Source organism: Sorex araneus, chromosome X (genome assembly GCF_027595985.1).
Source record: "Sorex araneus isolate mSorAra2 chromosome X, mSorAra2.pri, whole genome shotgun sequence".
Lineage (NCBI taxonomy): Eukaryota > Metazoa > Chordata > Mammalia > Eulipotyphla > Soricidae > Sorex > Sorex araneus.
The window spans coordinates 242,403,829-242,419,627 of NC_073313.1; the positions used below are offsets into that span (position 1 = coordinate 242,403,829).

General features: G+C 37.2%; 1 protein-coding gene across 10 annotated transcripts in view; it reads left to right on the top strand.

The window, feature by feature from the left end:
* Window positions 1-15,799, top strand: part of UNC80 (unc-80 homolog, NALCN channel complex subunit) — a 253,774-nt gene that overhangs the window by 135,267 nt on the left and 102,708 nt on the right. For all 10 annotated transcript variants that reach the window (XM_055123362.1, XM_055123368.1, XM_055123366.1 and 7 more), the window contains exons 27-28: window positions 5,225-5,325; window positions 9,040-9,240. In XM_055123362.1, coding sequence (XP_054979337.1) covers window positions 5,225-5,325; window positions 9,040-9,240 — 302 coding nt within the window. The remainder of the gene's footprint in view (window positions 1-5,224; window positions 5,326-9,039; window positions 9,241-15,799) is intronic.

Sequence of the window (15,799 nt, forward strand, 5' to 3'; positions counted from 1 at the left end):
GTTAGAAAAAGGAACCAAAATAACATTTGAGTGGAGACCTGTGAAAAGTCAGTTATGCTAATAGCGTAGGAAGAAATTTCCAGATACAATAGTGAAAAGCACAAAGGCCAACCTGGTTGTAACTGAACTGGTGAAAGAATGGTAATCTGTGGGATGAGAAAGTTAGCCCAAGGACAAGTAAATATGGGGTCTGAGATGGTAGGAATTTATTTCTTTTTTCAATGTGTCTGAGAGTCATTAGCAAGCTCTGACTAGAAAAATAATATAATATGTGCATTTATGATTTATGTATAATGAAAAGTATAGCAATGGGAAAGGGGAGTTACATTAGTCCAGGCAATAGGTAATAGAGTTTTCAAACTCCTACAGTGTTTTTAAGTCTAAAGCCAGCAGGACTTTTAAATGAATATAAAATGGATGAGAAAAAAAAAGACACTTTATCCAATTTAGAGGAATCTGTTTCTCTTTCATACTAGTTCTTGTTGTCATGGAGATAAAGGCTAAAATTCAATGCGGTGCAATCTCAAGTGATAATGCCAAATTTGGCTTCTAACTGCTGTAAATAACCAATGCAGTAATTCTGAACATTAATTTTCAGTGCTAAAAGATACTTCCAATTGTTTTTGATGATAGCATTGATTCTCAAATTAAGTTTCTTTTAGATTACCTTAATTCATGACAATTTTGATAGACTTGAAGGCTGAAATGTATCAGAAATCAAACAAAAAATGCTGGATATTCCTCTACAAAAAACAAAATCGTATGTCTAATAATTTTCTCCACATCCTTATCTACTTTCACATAAAATTGTCATTAAAATTATAATTATATTCTCTTTCAAATGTATTTTAGGTAGGTCATGAAGTCTCAACCATGTCTAAAAATAATACAGAAAAATGCAGTGGATGAGTTTTGTGCTATATTTAAAATAGAGCATCATGGTCTATAGTCTTTAGTCTATAGTCTTTGTGGAATTTACCCAAGTGTGTTGTAAAGATTTTTGTTTAAATGTGAATTCTATCCAGATGTTTTCAGAGAGCCTCATGAGCTTTTGGTAGTAGAGTACTGATAAATTTAGCTTATTTTAATCACAAGAGTAAACCAGAAAATAAACTTGTCGTATTATTTGACCAGAATTCTTATGAGCTCCTTTATATCAAATTAAAAATACACATTTAATTAACTTTGTATAGAGCTTTACAAGTTCTTTCTGTTCATATACAAACTGTCCTGTGAGTGAGACACCTAAGATTAAAATACAATCTTCCTAACTGGAATTTTAAAACATATTAATAAGTTGCCTTAATTAGATATCTTGTTCATGTCTTAAGAAAACAAATTTACTGAACATACATCTTCTTGATACTGACTTTACACTCTTCACCCCACCCTTATACAAACAGTATGTGATGTTAAGAATAATAAGCCACATTTGAAAAAAAAGAATAATAAGCCAGAGGAAGAGGGCTATATGCCTAATAATCTCACTTATCTGGTACATAAAGAGACAAAATGTAGTACACAGCAACAAACGATGTCAAATCTCAAAACGGAGATTACCAAGCTATGGGAAGTCGTGTGTGTATGTGTGTGTGTGTGTGTGTGTGTGTGTGTGTGTGTGTGTGTCTGTGTTGGGAGGTGGGGAAATGAAGAGGTGAACTAGATAACATAAGGACATTGATGGATGGTCTGAGGCACGTTGGTGGTGGTGAGGTGTGATAACACTGTACATCAAATTCACAAAAGTTAACACTATTGCAAACATGTCAGCCATGGGTTCCACTCATCTCAGCAATGGCACTTTATAAATTAAAAAAATCAGTACGTGAAAATATCAGAAGTTTGAAAGGAAAGGAAGAGATATTTGTGTGAGTATGGGAGGAAAGGAATGTTTTGTAATTTAACAGGAAAGGTAGGTTTCGAGCTAAACATGTTTCTTTACCTTCTATTTTCCTCACTGGTGACTGTTTCTTCTGGAACACTAAAGATGAATAATGCATGTGCCTCTTGGTATACATAAACTGTAAGGTTGCTCAGGGTGTTGCAACATTTGGACTCACATCTACCAGGAGGATGCTATGAAATCAGTGGGTGCCCTGAAAATGGAACCACTCCATGCTCACGCTCATCCAAAGCACCCCACTGAAAGCAGATCCTTGAGTGCCTTTGCTGAGCTGAGTGGAACCCACTGCTGACTGTCGGAGAGAGAAGTGCCCCTTGTTTTTATTTCTTAATGAGGTATTCCAAAATTAAGGGGTCTACATGAAGGGTTGACACTGTCTAGAATTCTAGAAGTTCTGTTTCAAAAGCAAAGTGTTTTCACAATGGTTTGTGGTCTTACGGAATCAAGCAACAGCTTGATGGAAATGTGTGAGCTGTCCTAGGTATTGTTGTTATAAGACCACACTCGTGCTCATAAACTCTGAGCCAGAAAGAGATCCAGTTGTTCTCAGTCCCAGTGATCTATATGCATAAGAAAGAAGCCAGGCCAGCTCTTCCTGATGATCCCAGTCTCCTGCCTGCTTATAAAAGCTACCTTGCTGGGGATTTCGGAGGAGTGCCTTGTTCAGTTATGCCACTCAGCTCATCCCATCGGTAGGAAGGAGGCTTCTTAGGTATCAAGGGTTAAATAAATCTTTGATTTAACACTGGCAAGGGAAATCTAAGGGAGGAAAACCCAATTTTATTCTTTAAATACAGTTTCCAGCAGGAATATCAGGATGGGAGTTACCTGCCTGCTCCAAATTAAAGAAACTCAGTTTCCAGGTGAAGGTTTATTTTCCAGAATTCACAGGGTCAGCATATTAAAAAGAACGGACTGGAGTGTGCAGGGACATGGTGGGTAGGAAGCAGGGTCCATATCCTGAAAGAGCTGATGTCTTTTTTTCTTACATGTCCAGAGATGGAGGCAGAACCTTAGGTGAGACTTCTTACTCTGTCTAAAAAACTCCCCTCTGCAGCAGTGCAGCTCAGACGTGAATGTTCAAGCATGATGCTCAGGGAAAAATCATTCCAATGCAGAGTCTAATGCAGCAAGTTTGAGCTGGGAGCCTGGGATCAGCTCCTTTTGACAAGCTTCTCAGTAGAGCTAATACTGTTATGATCACCACTTGAGTGGTGATGATATAGAGTAAACATTTGGCTAAGAATGCTTAATGCTTTTGTGACAAGAATGATTGCCTTTTAGTTTTATTTTTTCTTAATCTAATGTTGGGGAATCCATTCTTCTGGTCAGGACCTTGAAAGCGAAATGTTAAAATTCCTTTGGGATCAGCTAGATGAAGGTTTTCTATATTTAAAAGTTTTATTTCACAGTAAAAACCACCAAAATGTCAGAGGAAAGACTGTGTTGGTCTGACCTTTATTCACCTTTTAGCAAGCCAGTTAACATTGCAGATAATTGGGTTCTACAACTATCCATGTGAATAATTCTATTTATTCCTTGACTATGCTAAAGGGATGCTCCAAATATAAAGTAGGAAATAATTACAGAGTGCGTTAAATACCTAAGCATGAGCTCTATATAGAATCAAAGCATTGGAGTTGTAAACTATCATTGTAAGACTCAAAAGAGACTCTCATTTCCTCAGTTCTGTTGGACCTGAGCATTGCCTGTGTAGATAAGAAAACAAAATAGGCTTTTGACTAGGACTTATCAGCTCCCTCTACTGAACTGTTAGGTCAAAACTGAAGCATATTCAGAAAGTTAGTACAGCGGATAAAGTGCTTGCTTTGCACGCTAATGACCTGATTCGGTTCCCATCACTCCATATGGTTCTCCAAGCCTGTGAGAAGTGTTCCCTGAGTGCGGAGTCAGGAATAAGACTTGAGCACACGCGGGAAGGGAGATGCGTGCTGAAAGTAAACTAGAGACTGAACACGATGGCCACTCAATACCCTTAGTGCAAACCACAACACCCAAAAGGAGAGAGAGAGAACAAAATGGAATACCCTGCCACAGAGGCAGGGTGGGGGGATGGGATTGGGGGGTGGGAGGGATACTGGGTTCATTGGTGGTGGAGAATGGGCACTGGTGGAGGATGGGTTCTCGAACATTGTGTGAGGGAAACACAAGCAGAAAAATGTGTAAATCTGTAACTGTACCCTCACAGTGATTCACTAATTAAAAATAAATAAATGAAAAAAAAAAGACGAGCACAGCTGTGTATGGTCCAAAATTTTAAAAAAATGAAACCATTGTCCTGGTCATTCAGTTCTTATATGATGAAAAATAGAACATTCATTCTCCTATCTGTTAGACATGGAAATGTTGATAAATCATTGCTCCAGTCTGAGAAATAGAATAGTATATCTCATCAAGGAGAGTTTTAAATAGGATATGTTTCTACACCTACCACCCTCACCTTTAAAAATAGCTAATTTATGCATCTAATTCCTTAAGAGCCAGTTTACTTTTAAGTAGACAATAAGAAAAACACTCTGGTTTCTTCTGTTGCAAGTCTGTGCTATAACCACCTTATTGGTTTGAAGCGAAAAAGATTTTTAATGATTTTTTTCCAGTTAATTAATTTAACCATGGAGTCAAATAATCTAGGTTAGATGCTTAGTTTTATCATAGAAAAGTTTCAGAAATATTTTTATTTGATAACAAAGCCTTGCTGTGTAATAAACTAAGTAGTAAATTCTTGAAAGATGTTGCATTCATTTTTAACCACAATGTAAAGATCAGACAAATGAGTTGTCCAAAACTAGACACACTGCTTCCAAACATCATTAGTTTTTCTCCAGTACCCATCTGTCTTAAATGGCTCAGGCATTAAAACCAGGTGGTGTAAAGATCAGCAGTACAAGTTGTGACCATAACAGTGAAGAACCATAGTACACAATGTAAGCCTTGCAGATTGGTGGGCGTCCCTTTTAACCTTGTGTGCAAGGTATAAGCAGTCTGGAATGGATCTGGGAATACTCAACCAATAACTTGCTCATCTCAACAGCTTAGAAACTTGATTCTTTGTTTCCCTTGTCTCAAAATGAAAGCCAACTCTTACAGACCATTCATGGTTTTATAATTCTACAATTCAACTGGTGGTGAAAAGAAAAGCTCCTATTAATATTCCTCTACTACAGTGAGTGTTATGCTCTGTTGCCCACTGGGCCAAGGTAGTCTGCCCTAGGACCGAAAAGCATGGGGCACTGTGCCATTTCAACAGGCTCTCTAGGGAGGTGGAATAATGCAACTTTTCTTGGTATTTTTCGTTTGAAGAAGGAAGTCCTTGGAGTGCAAGCGAGCCCAGCATTGAGCCAGAAGGAATAAGTACTGCTGGTACAGAGGAAAATTACCACAGGAACATGTCATGGCTTCATGTAAGTAAAGATCTCAGAAAGAGCCTGGGGTGAATTTCTCTTGGTATTCGGGATGGCACATTGAGGAAAAATAGATAATTATATTGAAACCAGCAGCCTAATTTAGCCTTCAAGAAACACAAAAGGCTGATATTTTATCTGCACTTCTCAACACCCACTAACTTGGTATTCTCTAGATCATTATTCAATTTAAAATCAGACTCCGGGTCTTTTTTTAAATGGATTGTGTGTGTGTGAACATAAGTCAGAGAAAGTCATGAGGGAATATGCAAAGTTGGTGGCCAAGATAGTCTTAGTGACCCAGGCACAGCTTCCTGCTCAGTTTCATATACATAACCACCGAGGGTGAGAACAAGATTCTGCTGTCAGTCTTGGGTGTGTATTAGTTCAAATAAAAAGACCAAGGCATGGAGATGCCAAAATGAGGAAGACACTTCTTAAAGGGCTATTCAGAGGCCACGAAAGGAAGTGATCCCAAGGAAACTGCAGGTATAGATAAGCTTTTAAGGTTGGATCTGAAATGAAAGAAGTTGTAAAGAGAAAGATAAGGAACCAGTGCATTTTCCTTAAGTGGCAGTTACATCTGCACTTTTTTGTCTCCATCTCCTCAGATTCTAATCTCTCATCCTGACCAGGTCACCTAAGGACTATCTGGTGCACAATGATTCTCAGAGTTTGTGGTGCAGTGCCTTCACGCTCAGGGTTTCCAAAACTCGATGATTTTGAGAATCTCTGAGGCAGCTATTGTAAGCAATTTTTAGTAAAGTCCCACATAGATATCAAAAAGTATATAAAGGCTATGGTTACAACTCAATAGATTTTAATGAAGTCAGCACATTTATGTAATTATCATGAGAGAAAAGAAACTTTGCCAACATCTTAGAAGTCCTATAAAGGCCCTCTAAAATACTCTACAAGTGAAAAGTCAGTGAAATTTATATATTTGAAATAAATAACTGGTAATAGTTACACACCTGAAGTTGTTTTGGAACATAGATTTGGTGTATATGATTAAAGCCATGTAGTTTTTCTATCCCTTCTGGGAGTTGTTTGGCTATATTTGTTCTTTTACAGTAAAGTGTTATTTAATCCAAATGCTCACATTTTGGGGTGAGAGATATAGCAAAAAGGGCTAGTGTTCATGCTTGTATGCATGAGACTGAGGTTTAAGATTACCTGAGTTCAAGTCCCAGAACTGCATGGTTTCCCCAGCTCTTCTGGGAGTGACCCAGAGCATTGTGTCTGAGTAACCACTGAGCATTGGCAGGTATGCCCACCCCCAGAAAAAGAAAACACAAATATGTAACACATCTTAGACAAGATGTAGGTGAGTACTGTTCATAGCAGCCAGAATCTGGAAACAACCCGAGTTCCTGAGAACAGATGACCAGTTAAAGAAACCTTGGTACATCTACACAATGGAATACTATGCAGCTGTTAGGAAAGATGAACTCATGACATTTGCTTACAAGTGGAGGGCCGTCGAGACTGTCATGCTAAGTGAAATGAGTCAGAAAGAGAGGGAAAGACAGATATAAAATGACTGCACTCATTTGTGTAATATAAACTATCACTATATGAGACTAATACCCAAGGACAGCAGAGACAAGGGCCAGGAAGATTACTCCATGGTTGAAAGCCTGCCTTATGAGCTGGGGAAGAAGGCAACTGGAATAGAGAAGGAATCACTAGGTCAATTATGATTGGAGAGATCGCTCGGAATGGGAAATGTGTGCTGAAAGTAGATGAAGGACCAAACATGATGGCCTCTTATTATCTATAATCTGTATTTCAAACCATAATATCCATAAGTTGAGAGATAGTAAAAGGGTAATTGTCTACCACAGAGGTAGAAGAAGGATGGGATGGGGAAGCGGAGGAATATTAGGGACATTGGTGGTGTAAAATGTACACTGCTGGAGGGATGGGTGTTCGATCATTGTATGACTAAAACTCAAATATGAAAGTTTTGTAATTGTAGCTCATGGTGATTCAATAAAAAAGAAAAGATGCAGGTGAAATCTCATGTGAAGACTTGACAAAGAAACAGTTTGCTTCCAAATAAAGGGTTTGTTGATAGAATTTTTAATCCTTAGTGGAATCTTTAACTGATTACCTCAATTTCTAGTAGCCACTCTCTTTTTCTTGCCAGGTGAGCCTTTCCAAAATGTCAACTTCACCAAAACCAGTATGGTATGGGGGTCTGAGAGATAGTACAGTGAGTAAAGTGCTCCCCTTCGTATGTTCAACCTGGTTTCATCCCAGCACCCCATATGATACCCTAAGCCCATCTTAATGATCCCTGAGCACAGAGCCAGATTTAAGCCCTTAGCACTGCCAGGTGTGCCCTTCCTCAAAAATATAGCAGTAAGGGAGAAACCGTCATGATCAAAGTCTCTTATGCAACTTAATCATAAAAATATAATCACCTGTGCTGTTTTTTGCTACTTCTGTTAGAAGCAAGACATCGCACCAGCCCATAAATAACAGAAAGAGGATTGAAAAGTATTCAATACCAGATAGTGGTATTATTGGAAACTATATTAAAAGCTTTATCTACCAAAGGCACATACATAAGAAAACAGCTTTGAATGGTAGATTTCCAGATTACTTCCACCTTCAATTCATACTTGCTGTGTTCAGTACTTTCTCCTGGCTCTGTGCTCAGTGATCACTCCTGGCAGTGCTTAGGGGACTGTATATGGAGCTGGGGATAGAACCCAGGTCAGCCATATGTAAGGGAAGTGCTTTACCTGCTTTACTATCTCTTCAGAATGTTTTTTAAAAATATAATGACTGTTAAAAAATGGAAGCATTCAGAATACTTTTTTTGCCTCAATTTATGGCTTTAAAAATGCTACTGTATTTTTATGAGGGCTATTATAAACTCAAGGTCCTTCATTGCTTACCTTAAATAATCACATCTTACAAATAAAGTCAGTACTTTCCTGGAAACCCACTTATGAAGCCTAGACAAAGTGAGGATCTAAGCCAGATCAAGCCCCAAGTGAAGTGATAGAATTGTTCCAGAAACAAAGGTAGGGGGGCGGGAGGGGAGGTACAAAACTAAATGAATCTCTATTCAATGGCATTTGAAATCCAATTATCAGTTATAAACCAGGGTGGAAGAAGCAGTAATGTCTTCATATTTAACATAGGAAAAAAACATCCATAACCTGAACTTTGCACCAGTTTATGCTCTTATAGTTGATTCTTGTCTAACAGAAGAGCCAGAAATTAATATGCTTCAAGCTAAAATATTCATTTTGACAATGCTCTGAAATCATATACTCCACAATAACTTTTTTAGGTTTTTGAAAATCTTTCGATCTTTTATTTTGAATAAACTCAGACAAAGTAAATGAAGGGAGAAAAAGAGTACCCGATACATAACATGTCATAGCTCTGTGTTATATTTTGTTTTGCTTGAGGACCCTACCTGGAGGTGCTCAGGGGTCAGTCACTGCTGGCAGTGTTCAGGAGATTATGCAGTGCCAAGCATTGAACATAGACCTCCTACACTCACAGCATGTACCCCAGCCTTTTGAGATAGCTTCTCAGCCTACCTCTTTGTTCCTTTGTGGGAATTACTCAACCATTGTGGTTTCAAGACCCATCGGGCAAAGTTGACTTTCTGACTATTCATCATCTAGCCTATGTAAATGTTTAGAGTTGATGGTCTGGTTGCTGATTTCAGTGAGCTTTGTGTTTCAGGTCATGATATTGCTGTGCAATCAGCAAAGCTTCATCTGCACTCACGTTGACTACTGCCATCCACACTGCTACTTGCACCACAGCCGTTCCTGTGCCCGACTGGTGAGGGCCATCAAGCTGCTCTATGGAGACACTGTCGACTCCCTCCGGGAAAGCAACAACACCAGCAATGTGGCTCTCCGGGGCAAAAAACAGAAAGAGGTGAGTGAAAGCTCACAGTATAACAGCATCCTGATGATAAGGAAAATGATGTCTTGGTAATCTTTTTTTTATGAATAAAAGTTTCAAGCTACTGCAACTGTGTCACGCATTCACAAAGCTGTGTGATCCCGAGCAAAGGTAAACAATGAATATGAATGATTTATTTTCAAATCATGATGAGCAAGTTCTTTTTCCAGGTTTTGTCTTATGTATGTGAATAAATATGAACGTGGAGGGATAGTGGTCACAAGTTGGTTTTGTGGTAGGCAAAATACTGCCTCTCTCAAAGGTACCTGTGTTGTAATCTCTGTGCCTATAAATGTGTTATCTCCTATGGCAAAAGGAAATGTGCTTATGAGTTTAAACTTATTCGGGTGGGCTCATGTAGTTATAAATTTAAAGAGAAGTACGTCACCTTTGAGTCATAGAAAAAGGTGTGACAGTAAAAGAAGAGACCAAAATGATGAGCTAAGGAATGCTGGGAGACATTAGAGATTGGGAAATATCAGGGAATAGGTAATTCCAAATATTTCCTAATCTCTCATGTCCAAAGAGAACAGTCTACCAGTTTATTTTAGACTTCTGACTCCCAGAACTATATGATAATAAATTTGTGTTATTTTAAACCAGGGAGGCTATAGAAATTTGTTATAGCAGTTGTAGGAAACTCATACACTTAATTATGAGTAATTAGTGCTCAAATAAATAACAGTGTAATAGGATGAATGAAAACTCCTTCAAGAGACCATTGCATGTTCTAAGCATCCAGTTTGCACCCTCCACACGACTACACTGAACAGCCAAGTTGCCAAAAGATGAAGATAGTCACCAGGGTTGCTGTGCTCCTGCCAGCAAAATTCTCATTACCCACCTGTTCCTGAACAGGGTTAGGGTCAAGATACCCAAGTTGGTGCAGCCAGTGTCCCGGAAGTTCTTTCTTCCATGTTTCTTTGTGAGACACAAAGTCAAACAAATAGAATTTGAACAAGCAAAGAAAATACATAGCTTAGTAACTTAGTTTTTCATACTTTACCACTTGAAAAGAGCTTGTATGAATGACTATTTTTGAATTATAGAAGCAATATAGGCTTGTTGAAGATGTATTGGATAATATAGGAGGTTGGAAAGAAAAAGTATATACCTTGTAAATCTCCTAAGCGTGCTAATTTATCCTCTGAGATATTATTTTTTAGTATTTTTTCAAAGTATCTATATGAGAGCTTATAAAATATATATCTTAGTAAAGTGCATTGTTATTCTTATCCGCCTTGTGTAGTAGATACTCTTTTACTTATTTTGCAGATTAAAAAAGTTGAGGCTCATAAAAATGGTTCACCACTTTCACATATTCATTCAGACTTTAATTTATTTATATGGACTATTCAAGTCAGAGCTTTTTAAGCTAGATTGTATTATACTTCATATTATTCAAATTATACCTGTTCTGTGGAGAATAGAGCAATGTAACATATAAACTGCTTAGACTGTCAAATGATAAAATAATCTACACATATACATGGAAATGTAATGTGTATGTACTCAAACATAAGTGATGCTATATTCAAAGAAAACAAATTTTCTTTCTACTTAAATAGATGTTACTTCATTTTCACAGAAGGGAAATCTATTTTAATTTAGATATATTCTTCACATATAAACTCTTCTTTGAAAAAAGCATATATGTTGGGAGTTGCAAAAACACAATGCCTAAATTAATGCTTGTACCAATTCCTACCCATTCATACCCATTTTTCTGCCATCAATTTATTCACCTATGAACTTTAAGCACAACTCTAGTACAGTCTTCTCCTTCAGGACTGTTTTGATCTCCCTGGTGTTATCCACAGGGCATGCTGCAGATGAGTGACAAATATGTTTTCTTTCCTTTTATAAATTCCAGTGGCATTTTAGTCATTTTTTCATTCTATATTGAAGTATCCACTTACTAGATCTACTAAATTGAATTACTTAATCTTATTAAATCGAATTATTCATTTATTAATTCTGTTATTCACTTATTAAGTCCATTTATATAGCTGTCAAAGTTTTGAGAATAAATGATCCATACCAAATCCATACTATCTGCTGAGCATAATAAGAAACAAAAGAGATAAGGTCCCTAACCTTAGATGATGTAGCATCTAGGTATCCATATGGACATGAATCAAATAAATGTCCTCAATTTATGTTAAATTGTGAAGAAGAGAACTTATGACCAAGGGTTTATAGTTATAAGAAAAAGCAATATAGTCTCTACAATAAAGTGGTAGATGAGCTTCTTCTGAAGGATTCATAAATGTCAGTTGGATATGGGATTTTCTGACCAGGGAGAAGTGAGTATGAAGAACCATTGAAGTGCAGACACCTGTGTGCATGATAAGGATACATGGGTAGTCAGAGACAAGATCAGGTAGTTCCTTCCAGGACTTGAAGATTTGACCCTTTATCCTTTGGGTACAAACAAGTACTCAGAGAGTTTAAGATCATTTTGACTGCAAAATGGGGTGGGACTTTTGATACTCATATTTCTCCTCTGTCACATTGAGTAGAGACATCTTGAGAACAAAGACAGTTAAGCATGTCTCATAATGTGCATAATACCTAATAGAGTACCTTTCTTTTTTTTCTTTTTTAAAAATTTTTATTAGTGAATCACCGTGAGGTAGAGTACCTTTCTTTTAGCAGAGAGACAATAAACACTGAATGAGTGAGTGGGATGCATAGTTATCGGGTATTTTGTGAGTTCCTTTATCTCTGACTCAGCCAGAATGCTCATCCAATGCAGCATAAAAGGCAGCAAAGGTTTCTTCATTTTTCCTTATATTTTGGAAAGCAAGAGGGAACAGAAAGACAGAAAGCAAGAGCAAATATCTTGTGACCTTAACACATTTAAATGAGTCATGCGAGTGGAGAATAAAAGAGATGTACTGAGTCTTCTGTGATAAATATTTTTTTCCCCAAATGCCAGCCTCCTGTTCAAACTCTTTTTCCGCTTTCTTGTGATGTTTCCATTTTCCTGTTCTGATTCTGTCACATAAATGAACAATTACCACATTTTCAGAGGAAAATGAAAACATAGTAGGTAATAAATCAGGAATAAAAGAAGTGGTTCTGATTAGAATTGTATCTAATAAATAAAAGTGATATTTTATTACTGCTTCCTATTTCATTGGTTTTTATGGTAGAAGATATTTGTGTCTCCTAGTACATTTTGTAACCTATCCACACTGATCAATATGCTAATCTATATTTCAGTGCTCAGAGACTCATTCTTTTAGTCTATTTTAGTGCACTTTTAAACAAGAGAGCTTTTAATAAACCATCATAAATATCATATAAACTTGCCTACATATGCATTTTGCCTTCTCAAGAAGTTTCTTTCTTTTTTCCTATACATTGATCCTCCTACATTGCTATGAATATACTTATACTAACAAAAAAGAGGAGTGGATGAAAGTTTTGTCCTTTCAGTATAAAAGAATAGAGGAGGATCAAAGTGATTAATATAACTCTCCCAAGAAGCCTGTACACTATCTTCAGTTTTTCCAAATCCTACGTGCCCCATTACTTCCAAACTGTATTATTGTTAGTAACATCTTTTTTCCCTACTTTCCTTTATTTTTAATTTGTTCGTGTGATAGCACAGCAGGTAGGGCGTTTGCCTTGCGCGAGGCTGATCCAGGTTCAATTCCTCTGTCCCTCTCAAAGAGCCCGGCAAACTACCAAGAGTATCCCACCCACACAGCAGAGCCTGGCAAGCTACCCATGGCGTATTCGATATGCCAAGAACAGTAACAACAAGTCTCACAATGGAGACGTTACTGGTGCCGCTTGAGCAAATCAGTGAACAACGGGATGACAGTGCTACAGTGCTACTTATTTATTATCAGTTTTACTAAGATACACTCTTCATGAAGGCAAGCATCAAAACTTTTTAGTCTGGCCCTAGAACTTAGCTTAGTTACTCTCATGTGGTTAACTCACAATATACTTAGCTGAATTATTTTATAGATAATAATTGTTTTATTTGATATACTCATTATGTTTCCTTAGCCAATATTGTTGTATTGCTAGGAGTAGAAATCTATGAAAATTGTCAATGAGAGAATTTTGAGAAGGGATATAACAGAGTCTTATGAAACAAGGCATAGAATAGGGGAAAATTTAGACTTCAAAGATATAAGCAAGTTTCTTTTCCAAGGAGTAGTACAGTGGGCAAGGTGATTGCCTTGCGTGCAGCCAACTGGGTCATCCCCAGTACCCCAGATGGTCCCTGAGCCCCACAGGGATTTATTCCTGGGCACCTCTGGTATGGCCCCAAACCAAACAAAAGGAATTTTGAAAGTCTTTTTTTTTAACTTGGACTAGATATAACTTCCCATCTGCTTCTTTATACCTCTCTATCTATTATCTCATTTCCATTCCCTGACAAGCTCCTCGTATTTATTTAGCATTTAAGCTAAAAAATAAATCAAGTTTGCATCATTGTTTCTCAGCACAATAAAATATCATAATAAAAGGTATGTCTTAAAATAATTTAGACTCTATATCTTTTAGTACCTTAGCAAAAGAATTTTATAGTCCAGTTCTTCCTCTTTTGATCTAAACAAAACTGATAAATTCCTGAATGATCAAACAATAGATCATTTGTCAAGAAAAGGGGGAAATTTTAATGTCAAATACAATAAATTTGTCTAAACATATAGAAAAAATGGCCATAGTAAAAATTATGCATCATCTCAAACAAGCCTACCTCAGAATTTCTGATCACTCTTGAAGTTGTATATGTGCCTTCTATTAATCATAGTTCACATTGATAGGTTGATTGAACAACCTACCTTAATTGTATTGTTAGTAACAAATAATATCCTTATATTTTGAATGTCTTTAAGTACTAGATGGAATGTGATTCCAACTACATGTGAATCTTTCAGTTCAGAAAACTTTCTAGCACTTCCAAGAAGCATTGGTAGCCAATCAATACCTTCAGAACTAACCTACTCCATCAAGTTCCTAACTCTCTTCTGACAAGTTTATACCAACTTATCAAAGCAAACAAACAAAATCAACTGACAGTAGCCTTGATTTTTTGAAATAGTACTCATACAATAAAAAGAACTGTAAGATCTTTACAGAGTATTCCCATCATCCTGTACTCCTGTCTGATGTTATTTTATTCCTGAACAAAGCATTCAAGAAGGGAAACTAACCCATCATCATAGTACAAAATCTCTTCCAGTTCAATTTCTATTCTACTGAAACAAGCACCATAATTATCATAAGGCTACCAAAGCATTAAGCTTCCCAAGAAAGCATGGCAGGATATTATATATCTGATATTTGAGAAGGTTTACTTACACATGCTATCCTCAGCAAGCAGGATGAAACAGTACCCCATTTCTCTGAGTGCAAACACTAAACTTAAGTGTTCGTCCCTTTCCTTTTGAGTGTTTTTCTGTAACTGCCAAATATCACTGTATCACTGTCATCACTGTATCACAGTCATCCCGTTGCTCACCAATTTTCTCAAGCGGGCACCAGTAAGATCTCCATTGTGAGACTTATTGTTACTGTTTTTGGCATATCGAATACGCCACGGGTAGCTTGCCAGGCTCTGCTATGTGGGCGAGATACTCTCAGTAGCTTACCGAGCTCTCTGAGAGGGGCGGAGGAATCGAACTCGGATCAGCCGAGTGCAAGGCAAAGCCTTCTAGCACAGCGGGTAGCAAGCCCTATCTGCTGTGCTAGAAGGAAGCCTGAACAAATACAAAATTTCATTAACATTTTATAAATATTTACAAATATTAATAAATATCAAAAATCATATTTTAAAATAATTATCATGACCTGGTAAAATAGTGATTACAAAATCATAATGAAATGAGTTATTCAAAATTATATGCCAGTTGTACTAAATCATAGAATTTGTGCTACACGTTTTTGGTAAAAAGTGTTGAAAGGAAACAAGTATTGGCCATAATTGAACTGGAGATTATAGGAATTTTTCTTTCTTTCTTCATGGTTTCTGTTTTCCAGATTCTGCAATTTGTATGATATTATTTATTATTAGTAGTAGCATTATTTATTTTATTATTTATTTATTATTTATTATTATTTATTTTTAACCACTTTAAAAATTTATTGCTTTTTAAAAATTTTATTGAATCACTGTGAAATAGCTTTCATATTTGGGTTACAATCTCACAATGATCAAACACACCCATCCCTCCACCAGTGCACATTCCCCACCACCAATATCCGCGGTATAACCTCCTTTCCCACCCTCCCCCGCCTCCATGGCAGACAATATTCCCCATACTCTCTCTCTACTTTTGGGCATTATGGCTTGCAACACAGACACTGAGAAGTCATTATGTTTGGTCTATTATCTACTTTCGGCATGCATCTCCCATCCCAACTGGTTCCTCCAGCCATCATTTTCTTAGTGATCTCTTCTCTATCCCATCTGCCTTCTCCCCTCCGATCATGAGGCAGGCTTCCAGCTATGAGGCAATCCTCCTGGCCCTTGTATCTACTGTCCTTGGGTGTCAGCCTCGTG